This window comes from Balaenoptera musculus, chromosome 13 (genome assembly GCF_009873245.2).
Source record: "Balaenoptera musculus isolate JJ_BM4_2016_0621 chromosome 13, mBalMus1.pri.v3, whole genome shotgun sequence".
Lineage (NCBI taxonomy): Eukaryota > Metazoa > Chordata > Mammalia > Artiodactyla > Balaenopteridae > Balaenoptera > Balaenoptera musculus.
The window spans coordinates 14,428,495-14,448,876 of NC_045797.1; the positions used below are offsets into that span (position 1 = coordinate 14,428,495).

Genomic DNA, 20,382 nt, shown 5'->3' on the forward strand with positions numbered 1-20,382 from the left:
GTAACAGGTGCATGTACCCTGCTTGCGGGTGGCATTGACAGCTCCTGACGGGCAGGTAGTGTCTGTGCCCCGACTCCTGCTGTCCCCTGCCCCATCTCCAGGCTGAGGACTCTTCTGCAGCTGAAGTGGCAGCGCTCGCTGTGTGACCCGGGAGAGGCCGTGGGCCTGCTGGCCGCACAGAGCATCGGGGAGCCCTCCACACAGATGACCCTGAACACCTTCCACTTTGCCGGCAGAGGCGAGATGAATGTCACCCTGGGCATTCCCAGGTGGGGGACTGCGAGGGGGCAGGGGCGGGGTCTGTCCTAGCCTGCTCCTGGGGAGGAGGTCATTTCATTAGAGAGAGAGAGAGAGAGAGTGTGTGTGTGTGTGTGTGTGTGTGTGTGTGAGAGAGAGAGAGAGAGGGGCAGGGTCTCATCAAAGCAGGGGTCAGGGTTGGAATCTCCAGAGCCCAGTGGCTTCTGTGGTTGGATCCATGCCCAGGCCTCTTAGCATTAGCATCTCCATTTATCTCTCCACCAACTCCTGTATCCAAGTTACCCGGGATGCTTGTGAAACTACGTACTCCTGGGGTCAGGCCGTCTGGTCGCCCAACTTCGGGGGCACCACTCACCTAGAACATGACCCAAAGGGGCCCTGGCCCTTCAGGTAAAGGTATGCACCTTGCAGGACGATGGCCGCTGGGCGAGGGGAAAGAACAGAGATCAGGCTCACCTGCCTGGCCCGGCTACTTTCTAGCAGAGTGACTCAGGCACCTCAGCTTCCTGTGGGAGGGAGGAGGGCGGGGAGCACCGTGCAGTCAGGCCCTGCAGGTTGACTGAGCCATGGCCGAGGTCTAGCCGTGGTCCCTGTGCCCAGTGGGAGCGCTGCAGACGCTGCTTCCCTTCCCGGCATCTCTCGATGGTTCAGTAAGCACCCACGCTGTAATGCGAGGCACAGGTGGTAGGAAACAGGAAGAAGACACAGCCCTGTCCTTGAGGAGCTCGTGCTCCGGTGGAGGAAGCTGACAGAAGAGTCCCTTGCTGTCACACGCGGGGCCAGAGCTGGGACTCCCTGATCAGCATATCTCCCCCACGAGATCCTGTGGTCTCTGGCAGATCCTGAAAGAACTGTGACATCTTTATGAGAAAGGCCTCGCAACAATACAGAATCCGGGTGCCTCTTACGATCAGATGCGCCCTTGTTCTGTGACAGGCTGAGGGAGATTCTCATGGTGGCCAGCGCCAACATCAAGACGCCCATGATGCGCGTGCCTGTATTCAGCACCAAGAAAGCGCTGAAGAAAGTGAAAAGCCTGAAGAAGCAGCTCACCAGGGTGTGCCTCGGGGAGGTAATTGTCTCCCTGGGACCCAGTGCAGGCGTTTTCCTGCATCCTCCCACCCATCCTCCCACCTGTCCTCCCATCCGGGCAGAACAGCCTTTGCCAGCTGTTCAGACCCTGCTCAACTCCACCCAGTGAGAGGGAGGCTTTCTCTGCAGCTGCTAAGCAGGGATGGATCAGGAAGCTTTAAAGGTAATCACTGGTCTGCAGCATTCCCACGTGCCTTAAGAATAAGGGCACTTTCTGGGTCAGCTTACCAGCCCCGCTGAAGCCTGCGCCCTACAGCCTCAGGCCGTTCTCTGGAGGTGTGCCTACGGGGGGGGGAGGGGGTCTCTCTCCCCACCCCCCGAGGGATCTACACCAGCAGAGCTTGTTGGAGTTTCTTTGGGATTTTGGCCTGTGGTCCCAGCCCCTGTCCCTGCAAACTCTCAGTTTTCCCATAACCCACTTGTAATGCTCAGTCCCAGGCTTTGGGCAAAATTAGTTTCTGTCTGTCAATCTGGTTCTAGGTGTTGGAGAAAATTGATGTCCAGGAGTCCTTCTCTATGGGGGAGAGACAGAACAAGTTCCGGGTGTACCAGCTGCGGTTTCAGTTCCTGCCACACGCGTACTACCAGCAGGAAAAGTGCCTGAGACCCGAGGACATCCTGCATTTCATGGAAACAAGGTCAGGACTCAGGCCGTGCTTATTGCTTGACTTTGTCATGGACCTTGAGGGCTTCTGGCCACAGGACTCCCAGAGACTGGGTGCTTTTGCCCAAATGATTCCTTCAAAGGAGGTGTTTAGAAAAAGAACAGGTCCTGCAGCCTAATCTGGCTTGTGGGTATGACTGCATTAACTACATTCCCATCTCTGCCCCCTATTCTTCTCTCTGGCCCATGAGTCTCGTGTACTCGGGTTTGTAGGCTTTGAGGTGGAGGAGTTCATGTACCATAAAGAGAACAGTGCTCCGTCGCAGTGGTGCTGCTGTGACGTCAGACCAGCACGTGGTGTTAATTTCTGTCATGATGTGGTTCCTGATTCGTTTATATTCTGTGAGGAAGGAGCAGTGTACTGCCAGCATGCTGCTCTTAAACACAGGTCTATAACCGGGGTTACCTTCAGCTGCTTAGAGAAATTCGGGTTCCCTTCTGGTGGGGAGAAGGAACATCCATTTTCTCTCCAGTTCAAGTCACTGTTGGACATTGGAAAGCACGGCCCACAGTGCTGAGTGCACAGGAGTAGAAGGGTGGTCATATTGGGGCTGGGGAAGCCAGGAAGAGCCAGCGAAGCACTTCTGACCGGCCACGTGACCCTGGATCGTGGTGCACAGACTCAGATGGCTGCGGGGCCGGCAGGTGAGAAGGCCGGTGAGGCAGGTTGGGGGCCCCCGTCCAGCTGGAGAGCACGCCACCGGCCTCAAGCGGGCAGGGGTGTGGGCCAGGGTGGCCAGACCTTCTGATTCAGATAAATAAGAAGAAGAAAACCGCCTCTCTTTTTTTCTTTCTTTGGCTGTTTGCTTGCTTTTACTTTTTATAGATAAATCTCTAATTTGTAAACATTGGCAACTAATTCATATCTTTTTAAAAGCCTGGTGAGGGGACTTCCTGGTGGTCCAGTGGTTAAGACTCTCCGCTTCCAACGCAGGGGGCACAGGTTCGATCCCTGGTCAGGGAACTAAGATCCCACATGCCACACAGCACAGCCAAAAAACTAACTAAATAACTAACTAACTGCGATGCAGCACAGCCAAAAAACTAACTAACTAACTAAATTAATTAAAAAAAAAAAAAAAAAGCCTGGTGAGGCTGAAATAGATCCCATATGTCAGCAGGATTTGGCCACGGACCACCAACCACCGTCTTCAGTCTAGAACAGCCCTCAGGTTTTCCAGAGCTGCTTGGAAGTAGCGAAGTGATGGCAGAGTCGAGGCAGGACGTCCGCGCACTCAGTCATCCCACAAATATTTACTGAGTGATGCCCACTGACAGGCTGGGCCCCAGGGCAGTGTAGCTGGGAGGGAGTGACTGTCCTGCCGTCACCTGAAGATGGGGACTGGCTGCAGCCTGGCCCCCTGAGCAGGTGGCACGTAGGATGGCGGGTGCTGTGGTAGATGAGCTTGGACGTGAACTCAGCCCTTTGGACGGGGGAGCTTGCTGGGCCTCGGAAGCACCTATGTCGCTCTTCACCCGGGTGGAGGAGGCTCGTTTTATCAGGCAGGCCCAGTGCTGTCGGGGTGCTGGGTCACGTCGCAGGAGACCTGTCTGTGCCCCAGCTGCCGGCTCATTAATTAACTGGGAGGAACGTCACTCCCAAGCGTGCCGCTGTTTGTGCTGGCCAGGCGGCCCTTTTCTGAGAAATAGGAATTCGGATCACGTGGCCTCCTGAGAATTACCGAGAGCAGGCGGGGTCGGCGATCTGCCCCATTTCTATGCATCTCAGGTGTGGGCCTGCCAAGCAGGTAGGTCGCACGAGGCGTGCCCCAGGCTGTGCTCAGAGTTCTTCCTCTTTACATTGCCTTGGGGAATTGAGAATTCATCACTTTTTAAAAATTTCTTCTTGGTAGGGAAGATCCCTGGCTTCTTCCCAGTGGTGAAATACTTAGTCAACTCCTTCTCTGTATTTGGCTTGTGCACTTGAAAAGCTGTGATGAACAAAGCCATGTGCAGTCGCGCTTGGTGGAGCTGCCCTGTGACTTGGGCAGGGGGGCCAGAGAGGGAGCAGCTCGTGGAAGGGGTAGTGGTTGGGCTGCCTTTGCCAGGCCTGGGCAGCGAAGCAGCCTCACGCAGGCCCCCTGGAGACCGCACGGGGATGGGTGTGTGCCTTCAGAAGAGGGGACCCCCCCACCGGGAGCGTTTTCTTTTTCCTTTCTCCTTTCCTTTTCCCCTCTCTCCTCTCTCATCTCCACCCCCTTTTCTCTCTCTTCCCCTTTTCCCTCCCTTTCTTCCCTTCTTCTTTCCCAGCTGTGGGATCTTGAGACTCTTTTGACACAGATTGGAGAAAAAAAAAAAAACAGAGACACAGAGGCACTTCCCTAGATGGAGGTGTATAAGCCGTGAAGCTCCCCTAAATATCTGTCCTGGTGCCCATCCCTTTGGATATGTGTGTAAATGATCTGGAAGGTGGGCCGGGGTGGTGAGGTGGCAGGAGTACTGAGCTAGGAGGCAGGGGTGTGAGTTCCGGCCTCCGGTCCCCAGCCGTGTACCACTGAGTCGGCAGTCTGCAGCGAGAGCTTCTGTGAGTCTGACTCTGCAAACAGCAGGTGGTGGAGCTGCTGGCAGGCACTTTCGGAAACAGCCGAGGGTCATGCTCCCTGTTGGTGATTATTTATGTGGGACGGAGGTTTCTCTGCAGCTCCAGTTCCCCCTCAGTTGCCACATTCTGACAAACAGCACGACCTTCACAGAGCAGTCACTGTGGGCCTCCGGTTTCCTGGCTCTGGGCAAAATCACAGAAGGGCAGACTCTTTGTACCCCCGGGAGAACTTCTGGCACACAGGTGACATGCCTGCCACTTACCGTTCAGGGTGTTATTCTCCTTTCTCACCTTCTGTCACGTTCTGCACTGGTCCTGTTCACCAGAAGAGGCGGGCAGGGTAGAAAGGAGTTGCACCGGGGGGATTAGGGAAGGTCTCTTGGGGGGTTCCATCTGCGCTTAGACCCCACCGTGGGCGTGGGCGCGGCTCCAACAGGTCGATGGGAGGCTGGGGAGATTGATGGTGGTGCACGTGGCCCGAACAGAAGCCCAGCGATGCACGTGCAGGGGGTGAGAGCAGGTGGGTGACGGGTTGAGGCCAGTTGCGGGGATTGAAGTGCTGGCGGGGGAGCCTCAGAGGGGTGATGTCACCTGAAGGGACAGGCCAGGGCGGCAGCCCCACAGCAGAGGGAGGCGACAAGCAGGTTGTGTGTGCGGGGCGGCCCAGCTTCACACCCCGTCCGTGTCATTTCACGCCCTGCAGTCTGCGCTGCAGGCTCAGGCATGGGGCAGGGGCGGTCCCAAGACTTACAGACGGGGTCAAGGCCCTCGTCTGTCTCTGTCTCCAGACTCTGGCAGAACAGAGACTTGAACCAGAGCCTGTCCTTTCGGAAACATCTCTTCCGCCCCCTCCTCCCGGGTGGACTGTGTCTTTCTAAAGTCAAGCCAGGCTTCCCCCCCCTGTCTGGCCCTCTGGTCCCTGTCCACAGCACCTGGTGACCAGGCTCTTCCTTGGATCGGTGGTGAGGAGGCTTTTTTCTGCCAAGGGCAGAAACTCAGCCAAAACCCTGTACAACTTTAAAAAGTTGGGGAAAAAAAAAATGGTAGGGAGGGAGAGTAGCAGTCTTTTGTTTTTAATGAACAAAATAGTAAACATCTGACCTGCCTGTTTCTCCAGTTAAAGCTCTTAAGTGCCTGTCTTTTCAGCCTTGCTTTGCCCTCAGGGCTGGCACATGGTGGGCCCGTCACAGGCGCTCGGAGAACACAGGATGGCTGGCTGGGCAGATGAGGAACTGATACTTTATATAATTAAAAGAAGGCTGTCTGGTCTGCTGCTATGGCCTGATGCAGAAGACAGGCAAGAGGTTATATGAAGAAAGGAGCAGGGGGCGGGAGACAGGGTGAGGCCCAGAGGAAGCATTAAATAGATAACTCAGGAGGAAGGGCCCAGGGGCCAGGAAAGGTCCTCTGGGCTCTGCCTCAAGTTGGTCCTTTTAAATTGCTTTCGTTCTAACCTGTCGACATGATTTACTGCCACAAAGTAAGTTGTCACCGCCTTGGAGATCCCGATAAGCTCTTCCACATCTTATTTCTCTCATCAAACTGTCGGGGGTCCCACACCGAGGAGACAGGAGTTGCCAGCCCTGAGCAGAGCCACTTCCTGGAGATGCGGTAGGCGGCGGGCTGGGGGCGGCCCTCGTCCCGGCCTGGCCTCCCCTCTCCCGCTGCAGGCCCTGCCACCCGAGTTAGACGGCCGCCACACAGCACCAAAAACTGTCACTTGCTGAGCAGCCAGCCTGCCAGGCCCCATGACAGGTATCGGATGTGGTGTTGTTTCTGATCCCTAAAGCAAGACTGCATGGTATCTACTAATACCCGCGTTCTCCGGAAGACAGAGGTAAAGCTCAGGAGACCATCTGTGGTGATCGAGGCCACGCACCCTGGGAGTGGCAGGGCACGTATTCAGTCCAGGCCTATTGGGTGTGGGGCAGTGTTCCTTCTGATGCACCATATACCACCCAGAAACAGCAGGAGGGGGAAAAGTGAGCTGAAGGGAGAGGCAGGGTCTCCGTCTCCTGTAGAAATCCCCGACATCACCTTCGGTGGTGTGAGATCCTTAGAGCGTCCTGTCCCCACAGGGAGGGGAGAATGGAGGTGCTGGTACTGAACGGGGCTGCGTGGCTTTCTTCTCGTTTCAGATTCTTTAAAATTCTGATGGAATCCATCAGAAAGAAGAATAGTAAAGCGTCAGCTTTCAGAAGCGTAAACACGCGGAGAGCTACCCAGCGGGATCTAGACAACGCAGGCGAGTTGGAGAGGAGCCGGGTGAGCGAGTCCCCTGAGGGCCCCTTGGGGAGGGTCCAGGGCTGGGAAGCACATCGGGTGGCGGCTCACTGAGTCAGTTCTCCTAGGACGGCTCTGTGACTATCCTTGGTGCTCCTCGAGCCCCTTCCTGCTGTTGGCCCATCTCTCCGCTTACCTTAGCGTTTCTCCACTGTTCTGAGAGAGCCGAAAAGCACCATTTTCTTCTTCTTGAGTGTGGCAGGCCGTGTCGGGCATGATAGTCTGCCTGGCCCTGGGCGAGGGCCCCAGGTCATCCATCTCTCTGCTCTCAGGGACCCCTCTGTCAGTGATGTTTTTTATCCTGAGGTTAGACTCAAAGTAATGGTACCCACCGAGGTCTTGGAAGTTCTTTTTCTGGTTTTGTTTACTCTGCCTTTGACTTCCCTAGGCCAGATGAATTGAGGCCCACAGAGTACTAGGCAAGGACCAGAGAGGCATTTTGAAGCAGGGAAGTTGGGCTACAGTGACGAAAAAGGATAGAGCCAGGGAAAAACCATTGGAGGCAAAACAGTCCGGGAATGATGGTACCTCATCTGCCAAGAGGCCCAGGAGCAGTGTGGGGCAGGTCCCTGGGTGTCATCTGAGCCGGCAGTTGGTAGGGCTGTGCTGTGCTTGGACAGGGCCACAACGAAGACTGGTCCTGTCCCTTCCCGGCTCGGTGACCTCAGCTATGTCACCTCCTCTCTCTGGGCCTGTCTCCTCATCCCTAAAATGAGGGCCTGGCCTACCTAGACAGAGAGAGTGCCAGGTCTCCTGCCCCGGGGTCTACCAGTTGGCTAACTCAAGCACAAATGGGCACGGGATGTCTTTGAAAGGCTGCCCAGTCTTAATTCTCAAATCACCCAGAAGGAGACTATAAGGAACTAAGAGCCAAGGCCAGGAGAAAGGTATAGATATTTGGTTTTTAAAATACCAAGACAACTCTTTCTCTTCATCTCCACCCATAACAAAAATACTTGGAATGACACTAGCACCATTTTCTTTTAATGACTTGAAAAGCCTTGGCACTTTCTTTCTTTCTTTTTTTTTTTAAATGCCAGATTTTGCGGGTGGTACGTGTAAAGAGTTAGGCTGCAGAGAAGGAAGCGTGGAATCCAGGGGTGGGTAGGGGGGTGGAAGGTAGGTCGATGGATAGTTGGGAAGGTGATAGGTGGCTGAACGACGAGTGGATGGGTGGGTGGGCAGGTGGGTGGCTGGGTGAGTAAGGAGAAAGGCAGGTGGATGGGCGAGTGTGGGGGGTGGAGAGATGGATTCACCAAGCACTGGGTATTAGAGCTCATCTTTCTCCTTCTTGTCCCCAAACCCCAGGGAGAGCAGGACGGCGATGAGGAAGAGGAGGGGCACATTGTGGACGCCGAAGCTGAGGAGGGAGACGCTGATGCCTCGGACGCCAAACGCAAGGAGAAACAAGAGGAGGAGGTGAGGGGACTCTGAGGTGACACCTTCGTCACACCTGAGGGCTCACCCCCTGGTGCATAAGGCCACCCCTCTGTGTCGTGCTGGAACCATCAGGGGCCTTGAAGCAAGGCAGTCTGCCCAGCGCACCACTCGATTGACAAGGCGCTGTTCATGGGGTGGCGAGTGGGCAAGGGCTGGCTGTCCCTGCGTCTGACTCAGATTCGAGGACCCGGAGGCCTTGGGCAGGGAGAGGAAGTCAGGCCGCCGTCTGTCTTTGCCATGAAAATACCTCCTTCTCCTCCCCGTTACTGGTCCTCCACTGCCACAATTGCTGCCAGGACGGAGGGCGGTGGGGCAGGGCGGAGCGGGCTCACGGGTGAGAGAGCTAGAGGCGGGGGGCGGGGTTCAGCTCAGAGGAGGGGGCCCTGGGACTGAGGGGCTGGCATCCCCCGGGGAAGAGGGGAGGACGGCGGCCGGGCCGACGGAGCGGGCGGGGCCGGGGTCAGCCAGCGGCTGAGGCCTCTGCAGGGGTGCCTGTTGTGCAGGCCAGGCCCAAGCGGCTGGTGGGGCCCGAGTGACACGGCCTGCGCTCCGCCCCGCTCCAGGTCGATTACGAGAGTGAGGAGGAGGAGGAGGAGAAGGACAAGGACGACGACGACCTGCAGGAGGAAGGGACCGTCCTCGGGGAAGGCGTTCCCCAGGCCCCGGCGCAGGAGGAGGAGGGGGGCTCAGGCCCCGAGGAGGACTCGCTCCCCGCCGCCCCCCTGACGCAGCCGTGGAAGCCCGCCCGCAGCCGGGAGCCCCAGGGCGCCGAGGCGGTGGAGCGCCGGGTGCGGGCGGTGCGCGAGTGCCACCCGTTCATAGAGGACTACCAGTACGACACCCAGGGCGGCCTGTGGTGCCAGGTCAGTGCCGGGGCGGCCGCCGGCTGCTCTCGTCTCAACCCCAGGTCCCTTAAAGAGGCTGGTGGCAGATGCGCACCTGCTGCCCCCGGTCATGGCCTCGCACATTCGACTTTCACACCCTCGTGGGCCAGTCCTCTCGCTGCGCGGGGATCTGAGCCACCAGACCCTACGGGTGCTTTCACGTTGTACTTCAGGCCTCGGTACAACACGTGCGTTAACGTGTATCAGTTGCCATAGAGACCAGCAGAGACACTTCCCTCCTCACACCGTCTTTGTTCCTGGTCCCCAACTTCAGCATTGCAGTGTTCCCTGAGAGGCCCGGTGGCTTGGATGCGTGGACGCCTACACACAGACTGGCTTTTCAGTCCTTTCCTTTGATCCGGTTCATTGGTTCCCAAATGGTAGTGTGGGTACGAAGCCTTGACCGGGATTACACACATGAAAGGACACGTGTTATGCTTTGTGGTAATTGAAAGGATACCAAGGGTGATGTGAGTGGGTGTGATTTTCACCGTTCTCACCGACATCTGTGAAAACGTTGCTCTGCTGTTTTCACCTCAGCCTGTGTGACTGGAAATGGCTGCTGTGTGGCCACGAAGGCACCCAGCGTTCACAGGCCCGGCCCGCCACCCGCTCGCCCCAGCATGGCCGTGGTGTTCCCTAGTGGGGCTCCAGAGGCGTCTCCCGGGGAGCCCGGGCGGTGGGTCTGGGGCGGCCCTCTCCCCCGCCCCAGCTCTCCCTTCTCTTGCAGGTGATGGTGAAACTCCCTCTCATCAAGGTCAACTTTGACATGAGCTCCCTGGTAGTGTCCCTGGCCCAAGGCGCCGTCGTCTACGCGACCAAGGGCATCACGAGGTGCCTCCTGAACGAAACCACCAACAGTAAGAACGAGAAGGAGCTCGTCTTAAACACAGAAGGCATCAACCTCCCGGAGCTGTTCAAGTACGCCGAGGTGCGTGGCCCCTCCGGGTCGTCTGCTGGCCCCTCCGGGTCCTCACGCCGGCTCAGGCTCCCTCCTGGGCCATTTGCGCTCCTAGCCCAGGGTCCCCAAACCGAGTCTGCATCTCCCGGCCCACCTCTCAGGGATCCCCGATGCACGTGAGCCTGGTGAGGCTTGCAGTACAGAACCTGCTTAATTTTACGGAACCCAGAGTTTCCCAAATTACTTTGAGTACAGTTTCTTCTCCTTGAAATTAAAACCTTCCCGAAGTAGACTTGTAAGAAGTAGTTTTCTGAGTCGCTGGCCTGGGGGCTGCTCACTTTACTGGGTGAAGGAGGCCCTGGGTGCAGAGGGGGCCCCGCCCCGCCCCCCACGCCCGGCAGAGGCCTGTGCGCCCTGTTCTGCCTGCTCCACCAGCTCACCCACCTCTCCTCTGGGCTCTCTCCTGCTTCCCCCCCGCTTCACTGAGCCTCCCAGAACCTTCCGAGGTGCTCTCGACCCGTGGGCGCGAGTTTTCCCCACAGAATTCTGAGTTGCCGGGACCAGCTCACTCTTCCGTAGTCCGCGCGCACCAAGCTGGCGAGGCTCTCACATGCCCACCCCACCCCCCCACCCCGCACAGCACCGCCCCACAAAGGCCCCCTTGTGCCCCGGAGCCTCTCACAGGCTGCTTTCCCAGAGGACGGAGCAGGCAGGGCTCAGGCCTCCCGAGAGCCAGCCACTGACAGGCCAAGCTCCGCGTCGTGCTCGTGGGATTTGTCCAGACGAGGCCAGGCAGGCCGCCAAGGTCTCTGCTGTTGCCTCTGGGGGTGACCTGCCACAGTGCAGAGCCACTGTGGGCCCCCTGGGGCAGCCGACCTCGAGCCCCAGGCCCCTGATGGGGCCCGGCTGACCCCCATGCAGCGGGCCCAGCCCTGCTCCCCGTGCCTGGGGGAGGCGTTTGGGTCTCTGCTGGGGAACTTGCCTCGCCTACCAGGGGAAGCTTCCATCCTAGGAAACAGGTCTCTCTGTTAAATAAACAAACACCTTTCTTCCTGTTGACTCTAAAGCGGGTACCAAGTCTTCCTCTGGCCCTGGTGATGATGAGACAGACCTTGGGGCCCGGCCAGCATGCTTGTTGGCAGCTCTGCCTACACTGTTTCCTTTCGCTAGTCCTGGGCCACCTCGCGACCACTTTGTCATCAGCTGCGCTTGAACGCCAGCCAAGGAGGGAGGGCGGCCTGGGCGGGATGTGTCCGCAGGAAGGGGCGGAAGGCCAGGCCCTCCTAACCAACCCCTCCCGCCTCGCCCAGGTCCTGGATTTGCGCCGCCTCTATTCCAATGACATCCATGCCATGGCCAGCACGTACGGCATCGAGGCCGCGCTGCGGGTGATCGAGAAGGAGATCAAGGATGTGTTCGCCGTGTACGGTAAGAGGGGCTGTGGGCGGCGCTCGGGAGGTCCCGGGGTGTCAATCCCGCTCCGCAGGGAACTGAAACAGGGACACGGTGAGCGTGGAGCCCGTAGGGGATCCTCAGGGCCACCGTGCAGAGGGAGTCCCTTGTGGGTCAGTCTTGTCAGTCCCGTCCCCGAGGCCTTCTAGTGTGTTTCTCGTCTGCTGGCCTCTGAGGGAGAGTCTGCTTCCTCATCCTGCCTTCAGGGTTTCAGTTCCCAAGTGCAAACAGTGCTTTAGGGTCTCGTGTCCTGCGAGGCTGCTTCCCGCGCTGCCGGATGGAAGTGGAGAGAGACGTAGTACTGGTGACCGGGGAGGGAGGGCTGCCCGCCGAGGTCAGGGGTTGGGGAGCTGAGTGAGCAGGTGACGGAGCTGGAGGGGGTGCCCTTGTGTCGGGTGGTGCTGCTCCCACCGTCCCCTCGTCACTGCTTAACCCTCCCTTCGGTCGCCGCCCGTGTGACAGGCATCGCCGTCGACCCCCGCCATCTCTCCCTGGTCGCTGACTACATGTGCTTCGAGGGTGTTTACAAGCCACTGAACCGCTTTGGGATCCGGTCGAACTCCTCCCCGCTGCAGCAGATGACGTTTGAGACCAGCTTCCAGTTTCTGAAGCAGGCCACCATGATGGGTCAGTCGTGGGCAGGTGCCCTTGGCCCCCCCTCTCCTGAGTCTGCTCTGGGCAGACGGGCTCATCCCTCAGGCACCTCTCCACACGCCTCGCATGCAGGGGAGATCTTGGCATCTCACTGCGGGAAGCAGCTGGCAGGGGCGGGCATCAGATGGGAGAGCTGCCTCTGCCTTTTGGAGGAGAGGGAGAGGGTCTTCCTCTCTTTGAAACACAGGAGCAGCGCGGCCTCATTCCCGTCAGCCCCCGAGCCTCAGCACCATCCCTCGTGGCCTCGGAAGTGCCCCACCCGCCCAGCCTCAGTGTTGAGGTCCGCCCCCCATCACCTTCCACCACCCCCGACTTCTCCCTCAGCCACCTAACGAGCACTCTTGTGTCTCTCCCAGGATCCCGCGATGAGCTGAGGTCCCCGTCAGCCTGCCTCGTGGTCGGGAAGGTCGTCAAGGGCGGGACAGGCCTCTTCGAGCTCAAGCAGCCCCTGAGATAGCAGCCCCTGCGCACTGGCCACCTGGCCTGCCCGTCACAGGAGAGGACCGGGAGACCGGAGTCCCGGGCGGTTCGTGGTGACAGTGCAGAGCCCGGCAGTGACTTTGGGGGGGTCCAAAAAGCAGCCGGCCTCTGGGCTGGACCGGCTTCACCTGGAAAGTGGCCACATTGCTCATCCTCGCCCCTCCCATCTCAGGATGCGCACGAGGTTCACCAAGTCCCCCGAGCCCCTCCGAGGCGGCCGGACCTCCGCCTGTGCTGCAGGAGGCCTTGGAGGTGGAACCCCCTGGCGCCCCCAGGGTAGGGGCGCGAGGTCTCAGTGCTGCGAGCAGCCAGTGACTGCAGGCAGGCTCCCTGCTGCTCCGTGGCCTGCTCCTCCTGGCTACGCCAGCCCCTGGGGACAGAGTCCCCAAAGAGTCCCCCGCTAAGCCCCTTTCTCTGGAACAAGCACAGGATGGTGGAGACCTCCACCCACCCAGCTTCTGTGCCTGGGGCAGAGCCCTGGCCCTGCTGGCATGTGGCTGCGTGTCCTTCTGAACCGGATCAGCCCTGAGTCCGGGGCTGGTCTCTTCGGGGCCCCAGCAGCTCACCCCCAGACATAAAACCCTGGATCCCCAGCCGGGCTGTACCGCTTGAGCAAGTTGCCCGGCTGTCTTTCCCTAGCTCTGCTCTCAAGCCAGCACTGAGGCCTGCGTCCCTGTGCAGGCTCTGCCCCATCCGGGATCATCCGGGCTCCCTTGACCTCTGGTACCCGCAGCAAGGGGCCTTGGCATGGACAGAAAAGTCAGAGGACTTGTACCGAGGCTTTGTAAAACCAGAGGCTGTTTCTATTTTTGTCTAATGTTATTCCAACTCAGGCTGAGTAATAAACATCACTGGAACTAGCTGTTGGGAGGAAAAAAATCTACAAGACTGCGGGCTTTTTGGTTTTGTTCTTTACTCTTTGGTTTGTGGTTTCTACGCCTGTGACTTGAGAGCCTGGGACTGGAATTACTCAGCGCAGTCACATCTCTGATCCCTCTTCCTGTTTTTTTGGCAGAGGACGTGGAGGGAGAGCTCAGCCCTGGCAACCTCCCACTCTGACCCCACCCTGGCCCTGTGGGGTCCCCCTTCCACAGCCAGCTTCTGGCCCTGAGGCCAGGAGAGCAGAAGCCAGTGGGAAGGAGCTAGCTATGTGTGTCTGGGCTGGGAAGGGAGGCCTCGCCTGGGGAGAGTCACCATGCAGCTCCCTCCAGGTACGTGACGACGGGACCCAGCCTGTGTGTCCTGTGCCCACACTGGAGAAAACCTGGCAGAAACAAAGTTCACCTGGGAATTCCCTGGTGGTCCAGTGGTTAGGACTCCGCGCTTCCACTGCAGGGGGCGCAGGTTCGCTCCCTGGTTGGTGAACTAAGATCCCGTGTGCTGCACAGCGTGGCCAAAAAAAAAAGAAGAAGAAATAGGGTTCAACCAGGGCTTGGGGACAGAGGATTATGGACAGCTTCTGAGGGGCGCAGGAAGAAGGGTCAGGATGGAATCCGCACCACAGGTGAAGATGTGCACTCGGGGTGTTAAAGGACCAATGTATAACCTGATGATTTCCACTCATACTGGACTGTGGGAGAGGGTCTTCAGAGGAGGTCACAAGGTACCCATTGGACAAATAAGCATGTGGTTACCTGGCCCTAGGGCTCGGCATAAGCACTTGAGTGTCATGGCTCGGCCCCACCTGGGAACTGAGGGTGCGGAGGTGAAGAAGCGAGCCCCAGACGTGGGCAGGGCCGACGTGCTTGCTGAAATCAGACCCCTGACCTGCGTTGGGAGGTGGGTGACGGCCCCCTGCCCTTCCTGCCCGACCATCCTGGGCAGCTCCGTTCTATGCGTGTTTCTCTCCTGGGAGACCTACCTCTGGTTTGTAAGCAGACGTTCCAGGCTTGCACATCTTGGCAGACCAGGACTCCCTTTCTCCCCTATGGGATTTACATGCTCACTTCAGTGCCACTCTTTGTTCAGAGCCTCTGGGGGTGGCCTCCTTTGCCATTTAAGATGGCATGTCCTTTGGAATATTCTCAGTATTGTAAAGGCTCCTCTCTGAGGGCAAAGTTGATTTTTGGAGAGAGCCACAAGTAGGTCCAAGTCAAATCTGATGAAGAGAATAGATCAAGCTGCATGATTTTTTTTTTTTAATATTTACCAACTTCATTTCTTTATTATTTTTTTAATTTTTTTATTATTTTGGCTGTGCCACGCGGCTTATGGGATCTTAGTGTACCCACACCCTCAGCAGTGAAAGCACGGAGTCCTAACCACTGGCCCGCCAGGGAATTCCCCTGAATGATCTTTTTTTTTTTTTTTTTTTTTTTTTTTTAATCAAAGTGGAATGGATTGTGATTGGCGGGGTTCCCAAACTCCACAGAAGCTACGAGTTCTTGCAGAACCCCAAGGTGCTAGACCAGACACTGCTCCTGGATGCCCTCCCCACCCTGCCCCTTCGTGTATCAATTTCTACCTACTTGCTTGCTTCTAACAACAGTTAAATTTTTTAAAAATCTCCCCTCTCTAGATTCTCATCAAAAACACTACCAGCATTCCCACAGGTACCCCAGTGAGTCTTTGAGACATTTTCTACCTGAACCGAGAAGAAAACCAAGGAATGGATAAAGCCCCCTGTCCCATTCCCAGTCTGTCCCCTTCCCCCAAAATACAGGTGCCAAAATACATGTAGGTTCCCCTGGGCCTCCCTGGGCCTTTCAGAGCTGGTACAGGCCATTACTCTGATAAACCACTTCTGGTGAAAATGTGGGCTCCTTCATGTGTGCCCACCCCAGAACTAGGCTGTGGGGTTTTTTTTTTTTTTTTTAACTTTGGTAAAAATAACATAAAATTTACCATCTTAACCATTTTTAAGTGTGCAGTGCAGTGACATTAATTAGTTTCATTGTTGCATAACCATCACAGTTACCTTCATCGCAAAACTAAAACTGTACCCATTCAACGATAACTCCCCATTCCTCCCTCCCACCAGCCCTTGACAACCACCATCCTACTTTCTGTCTCTGAATCTGACTACTGCCTGATATAGGTGGAATGATACAGTATTTGTCCTTCTGTGATTGGCTTACTTAACATAATATCCACAATGTTCATCTATGTTGTAGCATGTGTCAGAATTTCCCTGTTTTTAAGGCTGAATAATACTCCATTGTATGTATGTACCATATTTTGTTTATCCGTTTACCTGTCAGTGGACTTTGGGGTTGCTTCCACCTTTTGGCTCCTATGAATGATGCTGCTATGAACATAGGTGTACAAATATCTGTTGAAGTAACTGCTTTCAATTATTTTGGGTTTAGACCCAGAAGTAGAATTGTTGAATCACACAGCAGTTCTATTTTAATGTTTTGAAGAGCTGCCATACTATTTTCCACAGTGGCTGAACCGTTTCACATTCCTACCAACAGTGCGCAAGGGTGCTCCACACCCTTGCCAATACTTGTTGTTTCCTGTTTTGTTTTATATGTTTTATATACATAATAAAATCCATGATGAAATACCATATATATATATTGGCCATCGTGATGGGTGTGAGGTGGCATTTCATCGTGGATTTGATTTGGGTTGCAGGACCCAATAAGATGTTGGGGCCCTTAGGTGGTCTGCACCTACAGAGAATTAGGAATCACTTAAGAAGTGTCTCTTTGTTGCTTGCCAACCCTAAAATTTTGAGTTTACGATTGATTTGGGGGCTGTAGGAGTCCAGAGAATGCTCTTGAAATAGGAAAGACTGGTCCTCAAAAGCTGGCTAGGTGACAAGTCGTCCATCAGCAACTTCTCTGCTCTGTGACTTCAGCCACTCATGAGTGGGTGGCGCTGGACCGCAGCATGAGCGAACCAGTTGCCGCTTGTGTTTGCGGCCACGCAGTTCAGGTGATGGATTTGCTGGACTCTGCAGGTATCCCAAACCTGTTGTGATCTTCTTTCTCCTCCCTCGCTTACACAGGGCTCTTAGTTCAGTCACACGCGCCAAAATAGCTACAGTCTAAAATTTCAATATTTCTACACCATCAAGCCCCCCTTTTGCCAAAGTCCACTTAGAACAGAGGTCCTCAACTCTGCGCGTTGGAAACACCTGGAGAGCTTATAAAACCTGTGATTACAGGACCACTGTCCCAGAGATTCTGATTTAACGAGCCTGGGGCATGAGCCTAATGTGAGCAGGGTTGAGAATCACCGACTTAGAATAAGCCCAAAGTTGTGCCGAGTCACAGCCATCATCCCCTCCTATTGGTGTGTTGACTTCTCGACGGGTGAGTCATGGACGCCAGGTTTCTCCACAGAGATCTTAAGGTCTGATCCCTGTCTTCAGAAAGCAGGAGTGCGTGTGTGTGCTAAAGTTCTCATGGTGCCAAGAATACAGTGGGGTTCAAAGGACGCCTTGATCAGCTCTACCTGGGGGCTCAGCAAAGAAAGAGGTGGTGATGCTGCTTCCCAGCCCAGAACATCAGGGGCAACGGCTTTTTCAACTTACACGTTCCTACCAGCAGGGGACCTGCAGGGGCAGGAGGAGGGGACACAACCAGCAAGTGTTTCTAGAGGCAGCTCCAAGAGAAGTTTCCATTTAAGAAGCTAAGCTTGAATTACTGAATGAGGACCACGCCTCAAGTTCTTTAAGCAGCTCTTGTCTCCTCCCAGGAGAGGTAATCAGGAGCCCTGTTCAGTTGAAAACTCCTCACAGCTCTGCTCTGTTCACGGATCCAGGGAAAGGCCAGAACCTAGTCCCAGGGGGCAGAGCTGAGCACCTCAGCTCACCAGGGCTGGGCTTGGGTGTCACCGGAGCTGCTCAGCCCTTGAGCGACTGCCCCTCTCCCACCTCCTTCCCTCATCCTGCACCCACCCAATCTTGAAGCCCACTGCACCAGACCCCCAAGGATGCAAGAACTACCCAGGCTCTGCCTTCCCAGAGCTCACGGTCTAGGGCCCCAAACAGACGAGCCAACAGGAAATTCAGCCCACTGTGACCCGGCCACAGGTTGAGGAAGCCACCAGGCATCGTGTGACCATGCACCCGCCCACCTCCCCTGCCGCTCCGGGTAGGGCTGTTGCCCACCCAGCTGGCTGTAGCGGGGCTCTGGGGAGAGGGCAGTGTGGGAAGGACAGTGAGGAGGCACTTGGGTGCTCAGAGGCCAGAAGGGAGGGAAATGAGAAAGAATCAGGAGTCCAGTCATCAGCACCCACCTCCTGGCACCTGCCCCATCCAAGCTCCTCCACCTTCTCCCCTCCACCCCGGGGTTCAGCCTCTAGGCCTTTCTCTGCAAATGGTGGTCAGCCCTGCTCAGAGGTCAGGCGGCCCTGCTGGCTGATGCTTTTTGGACTGGCCGCCCAGCACTGTCATCTCAGGGAGCCAAGCCAGCCCTGGGGCTGTGGCCTCATATGTGACAGTTTCAGACACCACAGGCCTGGGCTCCCCTTCCCTGACCCGTGGTTCTTGCCTGGAAACGTGAATCTGAAGTCCCGGTACATTCAACCAGTCGAACCTCAAAAATGTAGTTGAGCAGCGTGGCTGCAATTCAGGCAAGAAACTGAGCTATGAAATCAGACTCCTCTTGGAATCTCAGGTCCTCAGCTGACAGTTACTTGGCCTCTGTGTGCCTCAGTTTCCTTATCTGTAAAATAGTGATTAAAATTAAATAAGTGTTCATTAAAGCATACGCAGCTATAAATGTTTACCTATATACCAAGTGGTTTTCAAGCAGAGGTGGGGGACAGTTTTGCCCCCTGGACATTTGGCAGTGTCATCCTTGGTCATCACAACTGGAGAGCAGGGGGTGTGCGACTGTCATCTAGTGGGTAGAGGCCAGAGATGCTGCTACATACCCTACAATACAAGGACAGCCCCTGCAATCAAGAATTGTCCCCTCCTTTCCCCTGGCTGGCAGCGCGGAGGCCTCACGACTCCTGGAGTTACTGTAAAAGACGTGAACCAGCGGGAGTCCATCAGAGTTCTGGCAGCCTTCCTCAGAAAGTCTGGGAAGCTTGAAAGGCCCTGAATGGGTGGACACTGTCAAGCTGGCCAAGCACAAAGAGCTCACGCCCTGTGGCTCTACACACGAGCTGCTCCCACAGCACTGCACCTGTCCCTCCGGCGTGGCGCCGGGGCGGCTCCATGACCGAGATCTCTGGGGGGACGGCAGAGAAAGTGTCCTGCCCAGCCATTTCAGCACAGGCTCCAGGAGCGGGGCCCGCCGGGTCCTCTGAGCCCCAGAGGGGCTGAAGGTGGTGGGAAAGGACCAAGATGGGGGCTGCAAACTGACATGTTCGGGACAGAGAGATCTGGACAGAATCGCTGGACAGGTGGCAGCGGCCAACTAGAAGCGTTACGACAGATGATGCTGGGTTAATAAGCTGCCTTATTCATTAAGAAAAAAAAAAAAAAAAGAATTATCCGGCCCTAAATGTCAGTAGTGCCGGAGTTGAGAAAACCCTGCCACATACACATCTATGGGGGCCGGGGGAGGGGGGAGGAACATTGTTTCTTTTACAAAATGGAATCATCGAAATTTTAGCCACTCTGAGAGGTAAACAACGCCTCTCATTGTTACTTTAATTTGCAATTCCCTATTCATACTTCTGAGCCTCTTTTCAGACGTGTATTGGCTAGTCTGATTTGCACTTAAACGAGAATTGTCTATTTGTATCCTTTGCCCATTTTCTATTGGTGGGTTTCTATTGACCTTTACTGTCAATTTTTAAGAGCTCTTATTTCTTACAGATATAGATAACCTTGTGTCATCCGCATTAAATACTTCCACCCCTTCCCAAATTAAATGAGATAATACAGGCCAAAAATTCAGTGCAGAGCCCACACTGTGGTTAAGGAGGTTCGCTGCTGGCCCTGCTCACCCCTAGACTCTAGTTAGGGCAGCTGGGCATCTTCTGAGGTCCGGAGATCGACTGACAGAGCAAGCTCTCCCTTGTGAGGGACCAACAGGAGGTCTGCACACAGCATCTCCATAGTGCTGCAGGGACCGTGGTAACAGCAGAAAGTTCCCGAAGTCAGCAGCAGAGCACGGAGAGGAGCCCTGCGCTCCTGCACAGCTGTTCTTAGCTGGGTCCCAGGTGCAGACACCCACCCTCCCCTGCGGCTCACCCAGGGCAGCGAGGGATACGGTTACGCTCCTCCTTCCCCCGGAACGCGTGGACACAGTCAACATGTGGAGGCACGAGGATCTGCAGCCCGACTGCGGACTCCAGAGCCTGGGCTCCCGGTCTCCACACTGTGCCCACCCCCTCTGCTCAGACCCCAGGGAAGGGGTTTTTGCATCAGAGGCTGCCTACGTGGAGCATGGCTGTCAGACGGGAGGGTACCAAATGCCTCCCCCGGCCAGGGAGCACCCCTTCCGAGTGTGCCTTCCAGAGGTACAGATGGGACAGCCAGGTGACGGGAGGGGGTCCTGTGCTTTGCCTGGCTGGGGAGCTGGCAGCTCACGAGATGAAACTGGAACAAATAAACAGCAAGCAGCCGCCTTAAGGAACTAAGAACCCCAACCTATGGCCCCAATCAAAGCGGAGGTAAATTTTGAAGAGTTTGAGAAATATGTCATGTGTGTTACCAGAAAGAATCTCAGAACCTGGGGGCCAGTCCTTGGCTGCAGAGGAGAGAGGTACCAGTTACCCAGGATTCCTGTGATACTAGCTGGTATGATCCCCTCAGCCCTTCGGCACTCGTCCTATTGGCCACATTTCTTGATTGAAGAAATAGGTCTGGAGAAGGTGAAAG

At 56.1% G+C, this 20,382-nt stretch overlaps 1 protein-coding gene and 1 pseudogene across 3 annotated transcripts in view; both read left to right on the forward strand.

Moving 5' to 3' along the window:
• POLR1A (RNA polymerase I subunit A) overlaps positions 1-13,529 on the forward strand; it is a 77,199-nt gene extending 63,670 nt beyond the window's left edge. For 2 of the 3 annotated variants that reach the window (XM_036873436.1, XM_036873437.1), the window contains exons 25-34: positions 102-269; positions 1,195-1,330; positions 1,831-1,988; positions 6,695-6,821; positions 8,148-8,258; positions 8,843-9,142; positions 9,894-10,094; positions 11,375-11,492; positions 11,979-12,143; positions 12,527-13,529. In XM_036873436.1, the coding sequence (XP_036729331.1) occupies positions 102-269; positions 1,195-1,330; positions 1,831-1,988; positions 6,695-6,821; positions 8,148-8,258; positions 8,843-9,142; positions 9,894-10,094; positions 11,375-11,492; positions 11,979-12,143; positions 12,527-12,627 (1,585 nt within the window). In that variant the 3' untranslated portion in view covers positions 12,628-13,529. Of the gene's footprint in view, positions 1-101; positions 270-1,194; positions 1,331-1,830; positions 1,989-6,694; positions 6,822-8,147; positions 8,259-8,842; positions 9,143-9,893; positions 10,095-11,374; positions 11,493-11,978; positions 12,144-12,526 lie in introns of those variants that run through there. The other variant, XR_005022420.1, reaches the window with a different exon arrangement.
• Positions 13,530-14,319: 790 nt separating this feature from the next.
• On the forward strand, positions 14,320-19,003 carry LOC118906319 (annotated as a pseudogene).
• The last annotated feature ends 1,379 nt before the right edge of the window (positions 19,004-20,382 follow it).